Raw genomic sequence first — 23,647 nt, 5'->3', positions numbered from 1 at the left:
TCGCACATCTATGCAACATTTACCACTAATGCTTGTAACCACTACTTGTAAACCACCATACCACCTATGTATGCGTGCAATCTTATTGCAACCACTACTTTCATGTAAACCAGCACCCAGATGCCCCCGGGTTCGGTGCCCTTTATAAATAAACAAATAAACTTTATTCTTTAGCTCTGCACAAATACACAACTTTCTTATCAAGTTTAATGTATAAACTCCTTTTATACATCAGCCAAATATCCTAGCTTGTTTTTTCAATGACCTACACACACACACACACACCCCTCACTTCATCTTACAAGAATCTCAAAACAACGTATTTAGTTATGGGGCAGTCTTTGTATGCATTAATTTCATACATTTGCTTTCATCATTTTATGCTTCTGAATTGTCTGCCAAGTATCCTTTCATATCAGTGTAGCAGTCGGCTCTTGATTCGACTAACCTTTCCACTTCTTCTCCATTTAAAGACCACTTTTTCGATGATTGTCCCACCATGAGTACCACATCCTGTTTTTCAATCAATGCATTATTCAGCAACCACTTTTACATACTTAGATTCTATGCTTTGAAGCTTTCTGATACACCTTGTGAAGTGCCCGTTCTTATTATTTTTGACAAGTAGTCTTTTCACCACAAAGCCCTTCACTCTGAACCCCGCCCTCCGTTTCCATGGTAGCCGTGTTGGGGGAATCTTTTAAAAAATGTAAAACTTTCCCTCGATTGCACAAGGCTCGTTGTTTCTCACAAATTACTGGGCCTGGGCCTGAGGTGCTCATAGCAATGGTAACGTCCCGTGGCACTTGCTTCGTTCGGTCCTTTTTCACTGGGGTTGCTACCACTTGGTGCTTGATTGGGTCAACAAGGTCCACATAAAGCAAATGCAAAACGGTTCTATGTGATTTTAACGAAAAATGTTTACCGAGCATTTTTTTACAGGAATAAATGCTAAGAAAAATTCACCAAATTATTTTATTTTTATTTGTGGATCTGCCCCCAAACCACCCGTTTCCATATGTTAATAACCCCACTGCAACCCTCCTCACCACCCATTGTAACACCTTATCCCAACCTATATATGGATGTGGGACGTTTTGCATCATTTTTACAATAAGTTCTTTTGTCTTTAAAAAATGTATTAATGTACTAATGAAGTAATCACTCTTGGGATTGCTGTAAAGAGGTCCAAAATGATTAATTAGTAATACAGTAAACTCAGAAATTGCCTCTTGTTTCTTTCAGGACCACTGTCTTTATATATGCATAAATCATCGCGAGAAATGCAAAAAAAAACCTGTTGGATAATAGGAGCTTCCCTGTGATTGGGCTCCTAAAGAAGTTATTTGTAATGTTCCTCACTTCAGCTTTGAAGTTCAGTTTCTCTCTCTTATGACACTGATGAATACAAAATGCTTGCCTTACCTTCTCTCCAGACACCGTGCATATGGTCAGATAGACCTTAACACATTAAGTAATTTCTGTTTTTCATCACTAGTTGGTCCACAGGTAGTTGGCCCACCAGTGACATACAACATGTAGTGGAAACGTTGAAGCACTTATTTATTGGCCAAAGGCATATTTTTGCAGTATGAGGCATTTTGATAAATTTGTAGGAATGATGTTTGGCTCTCCAAACCTAGTTTTTGGGGAACTAATTTTGGGGGTGATTTATTAGTCCGATTTATTTAAGAACTGTTTCCAACTCTTTCTGCTGCCAAGACTTTATTATACCTCACTGGAAATGTCCATCGTGTGCAAACGCGCAACGCACCCCCCTGCCCCTCCTATTTAGTTTGGGCTATTAGTGCTACCTTTACGGCGTAACTATTGTCATTAAAAAGTGCTTTGACATAAGAGCTTCAAATATGGGCTTTGAATGAGGGTATGTGATGCTTTTCAATGGCAATGACATTTGCGTTGGAAACAATGTATTTGTGTTGTTTGGTTATGGATCCCTCCTATTCCCTGCTCCTAGCATGCTAATCTCTGTGGCTAATCCCACCCATTCCTGACCATCTCAGAACTCTTTGAGCTCTGAGCTCTTGCATGGAACCAATCTTGGATGACTGTTTCTAAGGCAGCTCTCTGGAAACAAGGCAAAACTAGCGGCCATCTTTGAATGGGAAAGATACCATGCATCTTCCAAATATAATGATGCATTGAATGATGTGAGTAATCTTTTTTAAAATAGCTAAAGTAATTAGCATTTTGGTAGCTTGTTTTGATTTGCAATGAAATGAGGGCTAGTTTTGGTAAAATGCCACTATGGTCATTTGACATTTAGAATTTATTTCAGGGTGGTATCTAATCCTGAAAGGATTTTCAACAACATGGCTTTGTTTCATGTCGGAAGACCTAGAGCTTTTGCTTAGGGTAATTACTTAGGAGTTTATTGACATTAATTGGAACGGGGTTGTGACACGTGAGTGTTTACTTTTTTCTGCTCTTTTCGCTGCAACGCGTACGCTTGGTAAGACACGTGATCCTTATCACATGTGTCAAGAATCGGCAGAAACCATCTGTGTTGGGTCGCCTTAGTTATCCGGCTTCCACGAGAAATAATACGTGTGGCTCTCGTATTCGCCAACGAACGGTGGTTACGGTCCCTTTAAGTTCTCGTCTGCCGGGATCTTGGAAGTTGGCATGGAGACGATGGCGTCCTCTCACGTCGGTCCTTTTTCCCTCTACACGTTAAGTATACGTCTAATGATCATGTGACTGTTATATAAGCCACGCCTGTTCGTTTTGCCGGCGCTTCTGAATCTTGTATTCTAGCGGCTTGCCATTTCTTGTAATTCCAGCATCTTGTCCTCTCTTGCCTTGTCTTCCTGCTCTTCGACCTCGGATCGCCCACGGACCTGCTTCGGCTACTCCTTTGTACTTTTGCTGCCAGCCCTGCTCTTCGACCTCGGATCGCCCACGGACCTGCTTCGGCTACTCCTTTGTACTTTTGCTGCCAGCCCTGCTCTTCGACCTCGGATCGCCCACGGACCTGCTTCGGCTACTCCTTTGTACTTTTGCTGCCAGCCCTGCTCTTCGACCTCGGATCGCCCACGGACCTGCTTCGGCTAATCCTTTGTACTTTTGCTGCCAGCCCTGTTCTTCGACCTCGGATCGTCCACGATCCTAACCTGCTAGGATTGTCCACCTGCATTGGAACTCGTCACCTTGGTACATGGACTAGAGACTGCCTTGTTGTACCTTGTAGGCGTCCTCGTGCCGTCGGGTTAGGTTGTGCTCTTGGGACAGTCAGAGTGGATTTTCTCCTGCTTCTTACTTTGCCTTGTACCTGGATCTTGGGTTGGATTTTACCTTCCTTCTTATTCCTCCTTGGGAATGTTCGGAGAATCGGAGTTTCTGAAGAACTACTCAGGTTAGTGGTGGATTCTATTCTGTTTTCTGCATTTATATGCATACATCGCATCTATGTGATGTTTGCTCGAAGTGCAGTTGTCTGGGGGTCTTGCCTGTACTCCTTGAGAAGAGAACCTGCTCCGGTATCCTGATTCCATCGGGTTCTGGACTCTTCGTTGACATTCCATCTTTCCGCCAATCAACTGTTCTGTTTGTTGATTATACTGAATAGTTCGGTAGATTGGCGAGAAGAACTCCTCGGCTTCACTACGAGGGCAAGAGCGCTGCTGACAACATGATCACAAAACAAATGTGAGCGTGGGTTTATAAAGTTTCCGGACAATTGTTACTACAACCCAGTTACTCTTCATCACGTTTTCGCTGATTGTGACTGAGTCGGTGGCCACAAGAATCGCTCAGGTACAGCTACAGCGTAAGCGCACACTGCCCTGAATTGCCTGTCCATGTGTAGTTTAAATTGCGAATATCCAAGATAACCTTCTTCTCAGACAGCATGATCTCCAATTTCCCAATCCGGGCTCACTGTTCTTTTTAAAAATTAAGAAACCAAGGTGTTGTGTCTTCAGATAAGATGCTATGCAGTGGCGTGAGTGGTTTATTCGCCAGTTTTATAACTATGTACAGTGGACAGTTGCATCAATATGCTAATACTTTACTAGCTGGGCTTATGCGAGTTGTATTGAAAAATATCTGGTATGCTGTCAATAGGGAGAGTTTATTCCTGTGTTCAACTCTATCCCTGGTGAGAGCAAAGTTGTAATTTACTACGTATTTGAAACTATGCAAGATGTGCAGCATTTAATGCATCCATAGCACAGAGCAAGACTTAGTAGGAGTATTGTGAAAGGGAAATGGTTCCGACAGTTACCTTGTTCGAAAAAGTAAATTGGCAATGAGGGAGCTCGCTCCGTCATTGATGCCACAGTGTGACAGATGTATTAGTGTCTGCCAATTGAAAGAGTGTCCTGATGCAATATCACTGATAACCACTCGTGACCTTTTTTTGTGTGCAGGTGAATAATGTGTCTTTATTTGGCCTAACAGTGGCATAAAGGGTGATTTTACAATTATGTGCATGAGCGTTTTTTCTAATCATCGTTGTATGTTCACGGTCACTTGTTTGATTCTTTCCTCTTCAGAATGACTCGATCTTCCAGATTTTAAATCAAGTCTTGCAGCCCATATTTCAGATCACCACCACATTACAACCCAAAAATGTTACAGGTGGAAGTTTTTGAATTAATGATAACTTTTGACAGTGCTCTGGGTCACCTTCAACAACTCAGCTTTGTAGCCTGTCTTTGCCATTGCAGTAGGGGATCAGCCGTATGCATATAGTTTGGGCTATTGGGTGTCGCTTTAGCCAAAACGATTGCATTGGATTACAGATAGGGAGGCATGACATATGAGGAGCGAAACGTAGTTCATAGGTGGTGGTTGGAGTACAGAAGGGGAAACCTGCCACATGATGAGAGACACAAAGTTTTTAGTTTATTTTCCCACACATTGACTGGGCATTCTAATCCCTATGGCCATTCCCACCCAGTTCCGACCCCTACCTGCCCAAAACACCTCCTCTTGGGAAGTCTTTGAGCTCGCTTTAAAACAGCCTTGCCATCAAACGTTGTGCTCAAAGCGCCTAACGGTGTTTTTTCAAAGCGGCCATGTGAGAGTTAATGGCTTAATAATAAAATTAATAATTTTTAATTTATATGCGCTACGAACCCTCGGGTATCTGACTGCTGCTTATTATTACCCACAGTGTGTGGTGCTCATTTATCGACCTCGGAAGGATGAAAGGCTGAGTTTGGCCTTGCCGTGTTTCGAACCTGCATCAGCAGGCTCTGCACAGATGTCAAACGAGCGCTCTACTCGCTCCGGCTTAATTTGGCGTTGTAAACCCGCTATTGGTGTAACAAAACCAGGTCTGCTTCAGCCACTCAATTTATGAGCACTGCATGTCTTTCTCTGAAGTCTTGTTGCAAACATTGGCAAACGCCAATACTTTTGGCTAGTGCAGAAGCATCGGGCATTTAGCAGGTAACAAAAGCCCAAACTGTTGGCATTGCCAATGCGTGTTAAATATTCCAGTTTAAGAGATTTCTTTTAACACGCGCTCCAGTGCTCGGTGTAATCCTTCTCTGAAGTAATTTTCCCTTCAACAGCAGTTAATTTAAACTGCTTTTGACTATCGAGGGTTCTAAATTGCTCAACAATGTGAAGGTATGTAAATATTGTTCATCTGGGAAACGGCAGACAAATTTGGTGCCTGATGAATGAATACATTTGTAAATCGGGCTCTCATGCGTTCTACGACCAATAATAATGGGATATAACATAATCTATTCTCCAACAGTTGGCGGAGCGGTGCTCCTTTACTTCTTTTAATTAAGTTTTACAGTTGCTATACTTTTATTTGAAAAAGAAACAGTTCCAGAATGGTTTCATTTTAAAATAAGTGTATGAAGAAGTTGAAACTTGCACTTTTAGTGCACTGCACTGAACGTTCCCCTAAACAGCAGACACATGTGTTTTGGAAGTTGTATTGTGCATGGGAGAGAGGGTGGCGATGGGGTTACAAAGTTGACCCGTCCAGGATTCACACTAGTGACCTGAAGTTGAAAAAAGATTTCAGCAGCAAGCTCTTAACTCGCTGTACAAAGGGATTTGAGCAGAGGGCTTTTGACTTCATCCACCAACGGGGGTCTTCGGAAGTCTAGTCCTTTCAGGTTTTCTGCTTAATTCAGTCTTTTTGAAAGAGTGACGTTTCTCTCCTAAATGACGAACTTCCATGTAGAAACAATGAAAACAAATCTGTGTGTTACTTTAGCATGTAGAATCCCAGTAGACTTCCACTATAGCCCCATGGTCACGTGGTTGGTTACATTTGATGTCTTTGAAATACCAATATCAATTAGACATTGAATGTGAAGGGTGGTTAATATAATGTTTTTTGTTTCAGTTGTTGCTGAGTTTGGCAGAATTGCTGTGGAATTTGTTCGAAGAGGCGCTAATCCTAAAATCTATGAAGGAGCATCAAGTAATATACAATTTAGCATGCTTTTTTGAGATTACTGTATATACCCATTTGTCTTTAAAATTGTAATCGAATATATGATCTGTTGTTGCTGTTGATCAATCAAGGCATATCTCTGCGATGAATATGCGTCTCTGTGTAATGTTCACATACGCTTCCATCCTTATAGCAAGGTAATCCATGGGGAAAAAATGTGTTATTTTGGTTTATTGTGTGTTTGATTTTAGAAGTGGCTCAGACCTTGTCAAAATCTTACAGTTCACATTTCTTGTAAGCTCCACATTTACACAACCACCATTCCTGTAAAAGGCACTGAACAATTCCAAACAGGCCCCAAAAATCATGAAGAGCAAGATCCCATTGAAGAATCTCACTTCTGCACTTCAGACAAAGGCACAAAGGTTATCTCCGAGCCTTATCTAATGTACTGGGTGGCATTGTGATGATGCTCTGGACTCCTATCACTGAGACAAGACTCTCTAAATCCTCAGGATGAAATGAGTGCCTATGTTCACGCACAGTGACAACTTTGGTTGCAAAACACACAGAGAAATTCCAAAGAATCGAGGTTGACCGAAGGAGAGATCCTAAGGCCTGGCAGTTCATGATAGCAGGCCCTCTGTAACCTTTCCGACCACATCCTAGCAGGGCCTCACCCTTTGTGTTGTCCCTAACTCTTTATTGAGTATATTTCTCTGTAGAGTCCTGATCTGAAGTGTGAGATTGAGACATCAATCTCCCTTGTTTCCCTAGGTGCTTGGGAGTGCAGAGGAAGCAAAATTCAAGAACCCTCGCCATGGTCCAAGTCCACAGCCTAGAATCCCAGCACCTCCGGTGACCACTGACCTCAAAATTGCTTTCTTAGAAAGGTCTTTCCACTGAGCTCATTACAACGCCATCAGTGGCACTCATTCCATCTGCCTGCAGAGTTTAGGAGACCTGCAAGAAGCATCCAGGATCAATTTAGCGGCTGCTCGGGTGACCTATGATCCCACAACCACCATCTTTCAAAGGTCTTTCCACCTACAGCAACAACTCCTGCTCCCAGCTAGCACTGCTTGCAGTTTCCCACAAACCCGCCTCCCTTCCAACCACCAATTGGGGGCACTGGTTTCGGATCACGTGGCTTTGCCCCGTCACATAGTTTAGTAGCTCCATATGAGCATCTTCGGTTAAGGGGTTTGCAGTAAAGGCCAATCTCCCAGCCTTCTTCCCTCAGCCTGTTGCATATGAGCCTTTGCTTTGCTGTGTCCTGATACTTGTCTGTAAGTACCCATTATTACTTCTTCCCAGCCTCACCCTCGTCATGCAATTCTCATGCCATCTCTTCATTTCCCCTTCTACTTCTCTCTGCACTCTTCCACTTAGAACCATCTCAACTCTCTTCCTATCCCTGCCATCTCTTCTCCTTGACACCACCCCTCTTCTTGCACCACTACTCTCTCCATTAACAAAACCTACTCCAAACATAGCTATTATTACACTTCCTCTTCTAGCAAATACCCCCAAGTGCGCCTCTATTTCTGAGATTGCACGCTGCTATGCTTCTACTTCTCACTCTTTTGTTCTTTGGAATGTGCAGTCTGCCTGCAATAAAATCTGCTTTACCTCTGGCTTCTTACTTTCTCATTCTCCTTACCAAAACTGGATCTCTCTCCTCTGATTCTGCAACCCTTCCTGGTCTTTATGACCCCCTTTTCACCTTCACCCCCACCCCCCCCCCCCCTGCCTCACCATAGAGGTGGTGGTGTAGGAATGTTTTCACCCCCCAAACTATCCCTCCTATTCCCCTCCGCCCCGCCCCACCTCTGGCTAATTCTCCCTCTTTTGAATACAATAGATACTCAATCACTGCCCCTACGGCAAACCTATTCTCTTCCTTTATCGGCCATCTGGTCCAATAGGTCAGTTCTTCGACCACCTCTCCTGACTAATTGACCCTCTCCCTCCCGATCATCACCTCATTGGTGACTTTACCCTCCCCCCTCTCTCTGGCGCTTTATTCGCTGACTTTAACTCTCTTCTCCTTAACCACTGACTCTCGCCTGCCAACTTTCTGCCCACTCATTGAAATGGAAACTCCCTTCAACTTATTCTCATCTCCTCTAAACTCTCCTACTCTTAATATCTGTACTGCTCCTTTTCCCTCTGATCACGCTCTCTTCGTTGCCTCAATCTCCACTCTCTCCTCGCTCCCCAATATAATGCTACTGTTACTAAGCGCAGGTTTCCTATCTTGTAACTCTCTGACTACCTCTGACATAAACCACTTTTTCTCCTCCTATGCTAAACACACCTTTCCTTCCACTGAAGAAACCTCCACTAACTTCAATATTGCTCTCTATGCTCCTTTCTCCTCTTGCTACCCTCTTCCCACATTTACTTCTAAATCCTCCCTTCCATGGCCTCAAATTTCACCTCTAAACTCAACCCTGAAAACAGAAATACAGAAAAGATTTTTGTACTTGGCAAAGGCCAAGACACTCCTTGGATCTCCTACACTACCGCACAGCTCTTCAAAACTACTCCTAGGATCTCGACTCTTCCAAATGTGACTTTTATCTCTCTCATTTTGTCTCAATCCTCCGAACCCATACGCCTCAAAAAATCCCTCGACTCCACTCTCATCTCCTATACACTCCTCCACTCTTTCTGCAAATGGTCTTGCTCTCTACTTTGCTTCTAAAATGTCTACCATTCCTAGTACCCTCACAACTTACTTTCTAGGCGCTCCTCCTATTCACTTCTCTCCACCACTCCTACCCTTCTCTCCCACTACCATGTCTTCCTTGGTTCCTACCAACCCGGAAGAGGTTCTTGCCCTCAATATCCGCAAAATCTGTCATCTTCTTTCTGTCAATACTGCTAAACAACTAATCGCATCCTCTAGCCCTTTCTAGATGGGACTATTGTGCCAGTCTCCTATGGCTTTCCCAACTATGCTTTTTCACATCTGCACAAAGTCCTCAACTTCACAGTCTGCCCACTTCAACCTTTCTCTCTTTACCTCTTCCTCCCCTGCACATTGCCAGATTGGCTGGCTATCTATGAAACAGAGTGCTAAGTATAAACTTGGACTTGCCACACCCTACCCATCTACTCCTCTCACTCCCTGCTATCTCCCTTGCTTGTTACGATAATGCTCGGTTCACCTCTTGGCAATGCTGTAGCCCTCTGTGCTGCCTCTCGTTTCCGCTCTTTTCCTCTTCTCTCTCCCCTACTCTGGAATGCCTTTCCTTTCCCTCTCTGTACTTCTCAAACTCTACCACGATTTAACTCCATTCTCAAAGCCTTGTCCTTTCTGAAGAATCTTTTTTGTAGCACTCTGTTATTCCATTACCCTACTTCCCTATCTTCACAGACAACCCTATAGCATTTTTCTGTAATCCCTCCATCCTTCCTTTCGCATCACCTCCATCACCACATTCCTCTGTCCTGTCCTTGTCCCTGGTTTGTTTCCACTTAGACCTGCAACATATGCCTTCTAGTCACATTCTCTTACCCCATTGGCAAGGATCAATGTCCTCTGCTCTGTTATCCATGTTACATTTTGGATGTGTTTTTGTGCCAAAATGCTATGTGGATGATCAGGAAACATCCCTATGTACTCATCCCATGACAGCATTGTGTTGTATTTGGTTATTTTTTAAATGTATATCTTGCATAGAATTCTTCTCAGTTTGTTGTTGTTTTAGGCATTATTGCAATAGTCGGGAGAATGACAGGTGTACATTTCTTTTAAAAAAAATGTCTTTATTGTTAAAGTTTACTTGTGAAGTGTACAGAATGTGAAAGACATCTCTTTGTAGTAGAAAAGGATACTTGCTCCACTTGGTGTCCTAAATTAATGGCATTTGAACAGGCACAACACAGTTTGCGTTTAAGCTCTTGAAGAGTTGCCTTGTTTCTATAAGTTACTGCGATGCAACATCAGCTACTCCGTAATGTTGCAAGTACCTCTGATTGGTCCATTGAGTCACTGTACTGCCCCCTCCCATCATCATTTGTGCCTGCTTCCACCCTGTTTGCAGAGTAATTGGAAATTATCCTATGCAATGCCCCACTCTCCATGCCTCGTACTCTTCCCGTCTCATCTTTCTACGGATGTAGAAGTTTCAGTATTTTGCTTACTTTAATCCATTTCTTAAGGCACAACCCTTGCTAAATACTGTCACGAAAGCCCACCCTTTTACAAAGCCACTAGCTTTAGGCCCTGCTCTTTTCCAGCCCTATTTCTCTAGACACCGCCCTTCCCATTATACTAGCTAATTCCTACAGGTTCCTCCCTGCCCCATGTTGCAATAAGCTCAAAGGAAGAGAATAGGTGGGAAATGGCTTAGTATCTTGCCATGATGTGCAACTTTGTACCTCTTTAGCAAGTACACATTAATGATAGACTTCTGCCAATTAACTGATAGCACAAACATATTAGCCCAAATAGAACAAGAAAAGGGATGTAGTCATTGATACGCCATACAATGCCTACTTTTACTAAGAAACCTTTGGTAGCAAATTAAATTTCAAATAAAATGGGTTTCTTATTTTGTGCTTCATGCCAGACTCAGGGAATCTTAAGTGTAGTAGCGGGACTGGGTACTAAACCCAAGCTGCTCAGTGTAGTCTTGTTTATAAGACCAGAGTGCTGCCCCTGAGCTATCCTTCCCTGTTCCCTGCCAAATCAAAATGCATCCTCATTTAAGCAATGTAGGCATGGTTTCTTAGAAGGGAGTGTCTATCGAATTTGCTAGCGCATGTTTCCCTTTGACCGCCTCAACATAGACCAATTGCATTACAGTTGAGGTGTTTAGAGATTGATTCTTGAAATTAGTTAGTGGGAATTGGGAAACACTAATTGTTTTGAGGGACAGTAAATAGAATTTTATTACTAGTTGGGTAACTTTTTTTGTTTAGTTTTATGTTTCACATTATTCGTTGTTATCCTGGTAGGGACAGCCTGATCATATGTATTTATCTTTGAGAGCCTTTCCCCCTTCTTTTTGATTTATTGTATTGTAGTTGTCATTTGTATAGTGCCAATATTACCATTATAGTTTAATTGCGCTGTTAGTGGGAACGCCCTCGAAGGACCGAACTCTGGAGTTTTGGGTGTCCTCGAGCACGATTATGATGCATGGGTGCATTATGCCGACAAACGATTAGCAGGGATGTCCAGGCTCCCGTAGAGAGGCAACCAAAGCGTTTTAGTATGTGGATGGGTGGGTGCTGGGAAGAGCAGGATGGTGTCAGTGCTAGAGAAATGTTATCTGTTCAGCATGCCTGAATTTATTGTAGGACTGCGCTGCATTCTTCTGTCAGAGATGTTGAGGCGTAGTCAGGTGTGAGTAGGCAGAGAATCTATGTGCACAGCATGACTGAATTTTTGTCGTAGTCCTTGCTGTATATTGCTGTGTGTTTGGCCATGCCCACGGTCAGTGAAGTGGTGTATTATACATACCTTGCCGCCATTGGTGGCCCTTTGATGTTGGGGCATTCGCTCAGTTATTTTGGCTTTTTGTGGCTGTGATCAAAACGGTTAGAAGCAACAACAGTCTATGCTAAAACAAATCATTGCAGGCGCACGGTTTGTGCTTCAAGATTCGTCTAGGTGGGTCGACGCTTGTAGTGGTCGTGGCTTTGGTTCTATCACATCACTGTGCTTCTAGTACTATTATTGTGATTTGGTGAAATATCTAAATATGAGACGACAGCAGTGAATGAGAATTCATTACTACCTTACTAAGTTATGTATGGTAATAAGAGTGGTAGTGCTTTACTGGAATACAGTAATTGCTGCGCTCCCCACCCAGACAACACTGGCCTTATCAGTCGCTGCAGGTTGATGGCAGACATGCTTTACAGGCGAAAACGGGCAGAAACCATATGGAGCTCCTTCTTCAGGAACTGCCATTTGCCTTGGTGCCCTTAGACGAAGAGGCTGCCCTGTGTATATGTCTTAAAAGGGAGAGTGGGCCAATCATGGGGCGATGGGAGGGCCGGAGCAGAGGCGAAGGAGGAAGCGGCTTTGAAAAAGGCCTTAGCAGACCATGTTATAGCACAGGAGAGCGTGCCGAATTACCATTTCAGTCAAAAAGCATGGCAAAGCCACTTGCAGCAACCAGGGGAGCAGGCCCACTTACCTGTGGGTACCAGGAAGCTAAATATTTTGTTTCAAAAATGTTCTTTTCACATTTATTATTTTAAAGGACTCCCCTTATTGACTGTTCTACTATATGTTTTTAATGTTGATGTAATTTTTTGTTTGTTTGCCTCTTTAAGTGGGGTAATATGTGGATCAGTCCGATGAATAAATCGGAATTGACTAACTTTTGACTTTGAACAGGAACCTTTTTGACTAATGTGTTACATGTTTCAATTTGACTAGTAGTGTGCGGTTTTCTGCCTTGCAAAAAGAATAGAATTTAAGGTACTTGCTGCTATAAAAGTAAACATACCATGCTTGACTAAATCAGTATTGCTATTTTCACCATAACATGCTAGACTTTTCATCTGTAGCTTTTTCTTTGTATTCACATTTTTATTGGAACGTTTACAATTCAGTACAGACAAAAAGGCCAGAGAAACTAAAAGTAACATGTGTCTATGACAAATCCAGATATCTGCTCCAGATCGCCTCATATAGACCACCCCTTTTCTGCCTGTGCCGGAAGATGTTGTTTGACTGAGTCATAACTCAGTCAAACAACATCTTCCGCAGGCCCTCAACCCATGCCGCCAACGTCGGAAAGGTTGTACCCTTCCAATTCCTCAATACAATCTCCTTTGCAGAGACAGAGGCCTTAAAGAACTAGCACTTTTGTGGTTCAGTCCAGTCCTCCAAGAGCTCATCCTTCCCCAGTATAATGGTCACAAATTCCAGTTTGGCTCTCTGGACCTTCTTCCTTGTCTTTGTGACTCCACACCACAACATACACACACTCTACAACATTCCCGCATCATATGTTCAAATGAGCCTGACCTATGACCACATCCCCAACAAGCGTCGGAGCTAATCATACCTCTCACACTCAACCTGGTTGGCGTCCAGTAAACATTGTTTAGAATCTTTATTTGCTGCACTCTCTCACCCAGATTCAATGAGGTCAGGGACACGTTTCTGTATAGATTCTCCCACCTGCCCTCTGACACGTCCGCACCAATTGCATCTGACCATGACATGAGCAACTGTTCATTCGACATCCTGCTCATTAGAAGCTTGTACATGTTTGAAGCATAATCTCCCTTTCCATTAAAATTCACAATGTGTTCCTTGAGAGCATCTTGTTCGTTCACTGCAACATTTCCTATTGCTGCCCGCAATCTTCTGTATTCTCCATAGGTGCAGTCGTGAAGGCCGATAGTCCTCGAGAGCCTACCAAAGGTGATCCATTCATTTTTCATGAATGGGTCTCCAAACTATTGCACACCATTCAGAAACCAGTGCAGCCAGAAAATGGCCTCCCCGTTGATCCGCACCCTCTTAAAGCCAGATCGAATTTCTAGGGGACAATGCAGCTTCCTGTCCAATCTTTACTTCAAGCATGTGCCAGGCCCTTCTCTGAGAATCTGAGCAGACAAATGAACATTGCCCCTGGCACCATCAGTTGTCAAAAGGGCCTCTGGGACCAGCAGCATGCTCCTGCTTGATTCAGCCCGTGCCCAAACACTAGGTGGTTCCTCCAGAAACGGTATCAAATGAAGCGCTGAAAGAGCCAGATGTTACAATTCAAAGTCTGGAACTCCTAGGCCCCCACGATTGCATGGCAGCTACATTTTCCACATCTTCAGGCACGGCTGTTTCTGCTCCTATAAAAAAAACTCATATTGGTGTTGACTGCCGCTGTTGGACCAGTGTACAGCAGCAACACCCAATCTATTGTCCAAATTCAAAGTACTCTAGCGATGCAAAGAAGAAGATGCTACACTCTGTCCAGTCAAAAGCTTCTGACTTTCCTGTAATGTCAATATCGGTTTCTGCAAATTGGTGAACGGACTCCTCCCTTTTACAAACACCAACTGATTCTCATCCACAAGATCCTGTAAACTCTCCTCATCGAAAGCACCTTTCAAATATTGTATTGTCGGTGTTGATCAGACTTGTAGGCCTGTAGCTCGACATGGCCGTAGGAGGTTTGCCTTTATTCAGCAGCAATGATGGGGTCCCCTTCAGTTTAGACGCTTGCAAAATCTACAACAACAGTTCAAAAACCTTATTCAGCATGATCTTATAGAACTGTGCTGGGAGACTGTCTGGGCCAGGACACTTTCCTCCATATAGGCAATTTGCCACTCTTTTCAGTTCATCCACTGCGAGAGCCAAATCAAGGCTGGTCCTCACCGAATCCAGCAGATGATGCAGACCACTGTTATCAATATCTCTCTTCAGGTCCTCAAAGTCGTGCTTCACCTCCGATGGATACAGCTTTTCATAAAAGTGCCAGAACGACTCATTAATTTTGTTTGCCTTGTACGTCACCAACCCGAGGCACCCATGATGGCATTGATGGTTCCGTCGGCCTCCTGAACCCTTAGACGGTAAGACAGAAGTCTGTTACACTTTTCCCCTCCTTCGTAATAATTGCATTTCATCCTAAAAAGAAGCCTGACTGCCCGCTCGGTCAATAACTTGTTCAATAGATGCTTCCCTCATCTTATCAATTTCCTTTCCTCTCCTGTTATCCCTTCTTACCCCTCTCGGCTCCTCTGCCACCTCCTTTCTCAGTCACCTCTTCGCCCCCTTCCTCCCTGCTGCTTCTCTGGCCACCCTGTTGCCTCCTTCCTCTGCTACCCCTCTGGCACTCTCTTCTTCCTCTCTGACTACCCTGCCTTCTCCTCCTCCTTCCTCCTCTGACCATCCTCTGGCACCTCCAGCACTTCCGCAGGGTATACCTCTGGCCTGCTCTCCTCCACAGAAGTCCTTCAAATGTGGCAACCTACTCCACAGCACTACTCTCAACTCTCATTCAGCTGTCAAACATTCCTCTGACATCTGCCATCTCCTGGAAGAGTTTGATGATGTACTCTGTCTCACAGACACTTGGTTCACGGCCAGCTCTGTGACAAGTTTTGACACACTCATTCCTGATGGCTACAAGATACCCTCGGGTCAAGTCGAAACTACAGCACTGCCACTTAACTTCTCGGTCATCCAACCCATGAAGCTTGTGTCAGTTGAGGCTCTCGCCACTACTTTCTCTCCTCCTCCTGCAACTCTGGCTGACTCGCACCCTGACACAGCCCTCGCTAACCTTCATCTCTCTATCTCTAACTCTTTGGATGTCCTTGCCCCTGTCATGAGCATCCACCTGAAGCCCAAATCCAATTGCAACTCTTGGTATGATGATTCCGACCTCTCCACCCTTAAAGGCAACAGTAGGGCGGCTGAGAGGAAGTGGAGGGCATCAGGCACACCCTCTGACAAACTGGCCTACCGTCTGCTTCAAAGGCAGTACAGACTCTGTCCTCTCTAAGAAGAGAGCCTACACCCAAGCCCGTTTCTCTGCGGCATCTAACTGCTCGGCTGAACTTTTCAAAATCTGCATGGAGCTGGCCAATCCTGCTGCAGTCTCTACCTATCGTTTTCCCTCCAAGGCCCTCTGCACGGCCTTGGCTTCTCATTTCACCACTAAAACTCAGTACATCCTGTCCACCCTCTCTTCCTCTACCACCAGTGGAGGGTCAACTACTCTGCGGAGGCCAAGTCTGTTTTTCGTTGCATGCTCACTGCTTACCATAGGTCAGTTATTGCTGCAAAGAAAACCTTTTTTTGCCGCCAAGGTTGAAGGAACCCTTAATCAGCCTAGGACCCTTGTTCAGCTTGTTTAATCGCTATCTACCCCTGTTATGGCCAGTGCACGGGTTACTCCATCACAAGCTCTGATTCCCTTTCTTTCTTCCTTCTAAGATCTCCTAACATCAACAATGGAGTGGCACATCCTCTGGCTGTTAATGTGCCGAATGAGCTCTCTTCTGTTAAGGAGACCTGGCTTTGTTTCCTATTTTTTTTCCAAATCTGACATTCTGGCTCCTATCCAGTGCCTGAAACCAGCCTCCCAAGCGGACGCCATCCCCTAGGCATTGCTGAAGGAAAACTTGAGTGCTCTTATCTCTCATATCACTGTAGCGGTTAATGCTTCCTTCACGGATGGAGTGATTCCCTCTACACTCAAACATGCCCTTGTGATCCCGTTAAAGAAACCCTCCCTAGACCCGGAGGTCTTGGCTAATTACTGACCCATCTCGTTACTGCCCTTCCTCATGAAACTGTTGGAGGCCCTGGTCTCTCCACTGTTGTCTTCCTTTCTTGAATCTTCTTCTTATTTTGGCTCTTTTCAATCTGGTTTTCGGCCTGGAAGGGGAACTGAACCGGTCCTTAATTCAGTACTTGACGACCTGGCTTGCCTGGTGGACCAGGGGGGTGCGGCGCAGTTGTTTTACTAGACCTGTCGGCTGCGTTCGACACAGTTGACCATCCCACCCTGATATCCAGGCTGTCTGTAACCGGGATGTCTGGTAGAGTACTTGACTGGTTCATTTCCTTTCTTGCCGATCGCTCACAATCTGTTTCACTTCTGCCTTTTCACTCTAGTTTGGTTCCAATTTCCTGTGGTGTTCCGCAGGGATCCAACCTGTCCCCTATCTTGTTTAATCTTTACATTGGGCATCGTCTGTCCCTCATTCAGTCCCATCACTTCCGCTATTATTCCTATGCCGACGATACGCAAATCCTGCTCCGTCTTGATTTAAATCAGGCTGTTCCGGTCAGTTGGTTTAGGAAGTGGCTTCAGAATGTAGGGGAATGGATGACTTCGAACTGGTTGAAATTAAATGGCAGTAAGACCGAGGTGCTGGTGGTTGGTACTACTTCTCCTCCTCTTTTCTGGACCAATGTTTGCTGGCATGCCTCCTTTGGTCCTCTTCCGGTACCAGTTCTAACGGTGAGCAATCTGGGGGTCTTTATTTCTTCTTCCCTTGCCAGGTATGGTCAGGTTCCGGCAGTATGTAAAAGTGGTCATTTTAAACTTCGCATACTTAGGAAAGTTCTTCCATTCGTGCCTGAAAGATGCCAGGCCCCTGTGGTAGCTGCGCTTGTTAGGAGTGGCCTAGATTACTGCAACTCGCTGTATCTAGCCCAGCCTCGCTATCTGATCAATTGGAATCAACTGTTGATGAATGCTGTTGCTAGAGCTATCCTACGGCCCCCCTTTTGGCACCCACATGACTCCACTACTGAGGTAGCTCCACTGGCTCCTGGTGGAAAAGCGGATTCTGTTTAAGTCCTTATATATGGTGAAACGTGCCTTTTTAATGGCCTGGGGCCTGAATACATCCAGGATAAATTCCCCCATTATGCTCCAACTTGGTGTCTCTGATCTCAATCTGCATTTCTTGTTGTGGTTCCCTGATTCAGATTGATGTGCACTGGCGGACGTGCTTTTTCGGTTGCTGCCGCTAAGGCATGGAGCTCCCTCCGTCTTGTGCTTCGCAAGACTGTTGACCACCTTATCTTTCGACATCTGCTAAAAACAAAAAAAAACTCTGCTCACGTGTTAGCGCCATGGTGCCTTCAGGCATTTGTGCGCTCTATACATTTTCATAACATAACCTCTTCCTTCTCCTCTACCACCCCTGGCCCATCTGATGCCATCCCTCCTCCTCCTTTCCCTTGTTTTCCCCTGACAATGTTTCTAGACCAGTCCGATCTATGAAAGTCTCATCAAAGCAGGTTCTCCCCTGCTTATTTAGAACCATCAAGGACCACATTGACACCCTTGCTCCAGCCTTGGCTGATTACTGCAATCACTCCTTTGCCACTGGAACTTTCCCCTCAGACCGCCCCCCCCCCCCATTTTAGCACTCCCTTGTGCACCCCCTTCTAAAGAAGCTGTGGGCCGACCCTTCATCTCCAGCTAACTATCGCCCGATCTCCATCACTCCTTTCCTGGGCAAACTCCTGGAAAAGCTTGCCATCTCCCAGCTAAATCTGCATACTGAATATGTTGGTTGTCTCCACGACCACCTGTCCGGCTTTAGAGCTGCCAGAAGCACAGAAAATGCTCTCCTTAACACCCGTGAAGACCTGCTCTCCAATCTTGACTATCTTCCTTCTGTCCTCATTCTCCTCAATCTATCCTCTGCTTTTGACACAGTCAACCATGCCATCCTGCTCAATCACTTCTGTGTCAATCTGGGTATCACTGATCAGGCCCTGGCCTGCTCTGGTCCAACTGGGGTATTCTCTTTCTCTCTTTCTTTCTCTCTTTCTCTCTTTCTTTCTCTCTTTCTCTCTTTCTTTCTCTCTTTCTCTCTTTCTTTCTCTTTCTCTCTTTCTCTCTTTCTCTCTCTCTTTCTCTCTTTCTCTCTTTCTCTCTTTCTCTCTTTCTCTCTTTCTCTTTTTCTCTCTTTCTCTCTTTCTCTCTTTCTCTCTTTCTCTCCCCCCCCGGTGTGGTGTTCCCCAGGGGTCTAACCTTTTTCCCTGGCTTTTCAACAACTACCTGTCACCTCTTGCCCACTGCATCGCTACTTTCTGCTCCAATTTTCTGTGTTATCCAGATGACACCCAGTTCTATTTCAGGCTCTGATCAGCCACCTCTGCTCCTTCTCTCATACCAGACTGTCTGGCCGCAATTCAGGAAAGGTGTGCCACCAATGATCTCTGCCTTAATGCCAGTAAGACTGAGATCATCCTCATAGGGACACCTGCTCCCACCTTTCCTCTCTCTCTGGCCGCCCACTCTAGGCCCTCTTCCTGTGAGGCTAAGAACCTTGGTGTCATCTTCGACCCCACCCTCTCCTTCTCTCCTCATATCTGATGTCACTAAGAAGTCAAACTATCAGCTGCACCTCCTCTGAGGTATTCTTCCTTTTCCCACTTTCCACCAGAAACTTGCTGGCTCCAGAGCTCTGGTCCTCTCTAGGCTGGACTACTGCAACAGCCTATTCCTAAATCTGCCTGCCTCTACTCTTCGACCTTTACATCTTATCCAGAACAGGACTGCAAGTCTTGTCCTTGGCCTCAAGCCCAGAGATCATCTCTCCAGCTCTGAAATCTCTTCACTGGCTCCCCCTGACTGCAAAGATCAAGTCCAAGACCCTTTGCATCGTCCACAAGGCTTTCTGGGGCCTGGGACCACTCTACCTCCAACTTTCTCTTCCAAAACATCTTCCTTCATGAGGTCTTCCCTCATCCACCTCCAACTCTGAGGGTCAGCCGCTACTCCAAGCTGAGAGTTGGGGGCAGATCTCTCTCCTAGGCTGGGACATCCCTCTGGAAAAAGCCTCCCTGCCTCTCTCAAACTTCAGCAGAACCACGTCTGGTTACGGAAGCAACTGAAGACCTTCCTTTTCGCTTCCGCTTTCTCTCTTCCTCTCCCCTGCTGATGTCACTGACTGCTCCGTGCACTGGTCACCTGCCTATCCTCTGAACTCGGACACAGGCTCCTGCATGTCTAGTTGCCCTTGCACTGCCACCGGGCACCCCAGCACTTTAGGGGTCTGTACCTGCAACCGTACAGTCCCTTCTCTCTGCACATATGAGCCTCCCACTGGCTGCACTTAATGAGTTACCTGCACTTCTCCCTTCCCCTCCCCCCGGCACTTCTCCCCTTCCCCCTCCCCGCAATGGCGCGAACTGAATGACTCAAGCCCTTGTAAATCGTTTTTTTGTCCTTCCTTTGTTTCCCCCTCCTTGTCTTGTCATGCCTAGAAACACTTGTGTACAGGCGCGTTATAAATGCCATATATCATATCCTAGAAGCGTTGCCCTTTTATCAGTTGGAGACGTCAAATAACCACACTCTTGCTGTTGGATCTCCTCCATCATCCTCATCTCCTGATCCTTTGTTTTGTTCCTTTTACTCGAGAGTCCTGTCAGGCCACGCACGTAGCACTTAAGTCTCCCACAAGGACTCCATGCTCAACTCAGGCGTGCTATTTGTAGTTAAAAAAAAAATCTGCCTCTTTTACCATTTTTTCCACAGTTTCGTTATCCTCCAGCAGCACAATATTCATTTTCCAATAGTTTGTCTTGGACATTGAAAAGGGCAATGAGATCTCGGCAGAAATAGGAGCATAGTCTGATGCAAGTATTGCATTGATGTCAGCATGAAGCAGTCTCTGGGTGCATTGACCAGACACCAGAAGCATATCAAGCGAGTGTAAACATCATGTCGTCATGAGTGGAAAGTATAACATTTGTCGGAAGGGTGAGCAAGTCTTCACGCATCACAAATCTGAATTCCTCAAGCAAAGCGTGCAAAGACCTATGGTTGTCCCCAGTCCTATTGGAACAAAAACAGGGCGTAACGGGTGCACACCTGGTACTAATGGGAATTAAATAGAAGTGACTAAGCTAGTGAGGTGCAGAGGAGAGTAACGCAACACTGGCACTGTGATGCGATGAACAAAGTATAGAAAAATGGAAAGTGTCCACGGTCTGTGGATCACTCACGTCCCCTGCACACTCGGGAGATTGTACAAAGGCAAACAATTGTTAAGCAAAGTTCAATTAGAAGTTAATAAAAAAGTACTATATCCTTCCAGGTGAGATAACAATTTGTCGAGAAAATATTCAAAGATACAGTTTTTTAAATCATCCAAATATATAAATTATATAGGGACCCAAATAATTAATTATGAAGTTGATTCTTACTAAAACCTTTAATAGGTCAACTCAAACAGAAGTACGTTCAAGAGTAAAAGATTTGTTTTAATATGATTCAAATATAGTGGAGCAAAAGAAACATTCCAGCTGATAATAGTTACAATATTACGTTTATATTGGCACAATGCAATCAGAGGTGATTATTGTTATTAAAAATTCAACGCGTTTCGGAAATACAATTTCCTTCATCAGGAGTGGTTATTTGTGGCTATATTCAACACATTCAGTGATCCAGATTTCTGATATCTGGCATAGGTGCCCCACTGTGATTCTGCTTGTGGATAACGATCCAGTTTCTTCTTACATGAAATGATTACCTCTACGAGAGAAGTCGTTTCATGCGTGGAAGGTGATAAGTCGCTTATCGATGCTCATGGTTTTTTAACCCAATTAACAGGTGTCCCAAGACTGGGGTCTTAATCCCTTGTCTTAAGACTCCCAACAGAAAGCTATTATCATGTGTGCCGGGAGTCTCGGGGTCTCTGGTCACAACCGCCCGATTGGTGCGTGGTCCTTAGTTGCTTTTTAGAATCTTCCAAATGCTACCAATGACTTCTTCCACATTGGAGGTTAGGTCAAAAATGATGCTAGAAGACTTGTGTTATCTGGCTGATCAGATCCGTGTGGGTTGAAAGCGGCATCCGGCGTACTGCAAGTCTTGCTCACTGTTCTTAGAGAGGCACAGCTCCTCCCTACTGATGAAGTCCAACCAGAATGAAACGCGTGTCTGGGGATGCTGTTGGTACTCTTGTTCAGAGGAGAATTGCCTGGCATTTTGGTGCTGGATTGCCCCAGGGCAGGACAAAGACTGATATGTTTGGGATATTTCTTCTCTGTGAAACATAGTGAGCTAAAGACTCGGGTAAGTCCAAGTCCCTCGTAACCAGGACTAATGTCTGGCAGAGGGACTCCCAGGACCCCCGTGTCAATTTGCATATTTAAGTAACTTTGGGTCTCACCCTAAGTTACTAGGGGAATCCAGACGTGGACCACTTGCTCACTATTCTTAGAGAGGCACAGCTCCTCCCTACTGCTGAGGTCCAACCAGACCGAAAGACGTGTCTGGGGATGCTGTTCGTACTCTTGTTCAGAGGAGAATTGCCTAGCATTTCGGTGCTGGACGGTCCCAGGACAGGACAAAGACTGATATGTTTGGGATATATCTTCTCTGTGAAAGATAATGAGCTAAAGACTGTGGGGTAAGTCCCTCATAACCAGGACTAATATCTGGCAGAGGGACTCCCAGGACCCCCGTGTCAATTCCCAAATGACACCATGTCTCGGAGATCACAACTTTGACACCCAACCATGTCATCCTATCCACACAGAATGCTCGTGAGCATATGCTGAAGACAGAGCCACTGCAAGAAGCACACATCATATCAAACTGCCCTCGGAGGGAGGCATGCTTCAGTTGAATCGCTGGACAACAAATCACCAGTACCCACAGGCCCCCAGCAGAGGTTCACCACAAGAGTCCGACATGACGAATGTCAACCCAGCCAGGATGCAACGAATCCTGTGGCTCCATCGGCACTGGTGAGCAGACCCGCAGCTCGCCAGTGGAATATACTAGTCATGTCACTCCAAGCCAGTGTAATATATCGCTCACGCTACCCTTCCTTTACACCTGTGCAACTGATCACTCACATGACCTCATTCTTGTTCCAGCATAAAAGCACTATCAAAGACCCTACAGAAACAGTAAGACTACCGAAACGCCTCCACACTAAGCGCGTCAAGTCCGCCATACGCATTGAATCACTTTTCACATATGCACCAGTTTTAGATGTGTCACGATCTACATGTAAATTTTAATCGGTGCCTATTACAATAATGTCACTAAAATGTTTTTTGCCAAAACCTCAAAATTAATCTGGATTAATCATCTGTTGCTTTTTATTCCAAGGCCCAGGTTTAGATTAAGTGCACATACATTTCCACTGGAATTAGGGATGCCTTGGCATGTAAAGACTTTTGTCCAGTCAATGAAGATTGCATGAATGTTGAGCCAATAAGCACACTTTGCTGGTTGGCTGGCCTTGGCTCTACAGGGCGGCATTGATGGATCCTGTACTATTAGAATTCCGGCTGAAGGCTTTGTCTTTGTGACAGTCAATCTCGGACATTCTGACTCGAGCATAGGGTCTCATTCTTCTTACTCTCTCCTGGGCCAGAGTTGTCAAACTGTCAATATCGGGTTTAAGTAATGTTTTTCTTTTCCTTTGGATTGTGGGGATTATACTGCCTTTCATGCTTCTCCTAGGACAGCACAGGTGCTTCGCCTGCGCTGCAGGAAGCCTGACTGAAGATCATGAGAAACGTTATGTCCCCTCATCCTTCAGTGTTACATGGTGCTTGAGGATCTGAAAGTGACCCGAGCTGTGAAAATGGCTGTTACGAGACCTGCTACAGTTCTTGATGGAGCAGCGTTGCCTGTAGACAGACAGCCTTTTTTTTTTTTTTTGTTTTGTTTTTGGGTTTTTTGCACCCCTTCATCCTTTCCCCAACCACCAGTCCCTGGAATTTCTGATGTTTGTCTTCCCCAAGGTGAGATCTTGTGGACCCTTCCT

General features: G+C 45.0%; 1 protein-coding gene across 2 annotated transcripts in view; it reads left to right on the top strand.

Moving 5' to 3' along the window:
• The window catches only part of COMMD2 (COMM domain containing 2), a 158,754-nt gene that overhangs the window by 26,049 nt on the left and 109,058 nt on the right, over positions 1 to 23,647 (top strand). For both annotated transcript variants that reach the window (XR_011276073.1, XM_069618371.1), the window contains exon 2: positions 6,341 to 6,418. Coding sequence is in view for 1 of the 2 variants with exons in the window: in XM_069618371.1 (XP_069474472.1) it covers positions 6,341 to 6,418 (78 nt within the window). In the remaining variant the exon portion in view is untranslated. The remainder of the gene's footprint in view (positions 1 to 6,340; positions 6,419 to 23,647) is intronic.

This window comes from Ambystoma mexicanum, chromosome 10 (assembly GCF_040938575.1).
Source record: "Ambystoma mexicanum isolate Mex_15411 chromosome 10, UKY_AmexF1_1, whole genome shotgun sequence".
NCBI lineage: Eukaryota > Metazoa > Chordata > Amphibia > Caudata > Ambystomatidae > Ambystoma > Ambystoma mexicanum.
This window is presented reverse-complemented; position numbering and strand designations above follow the sequence as displayed.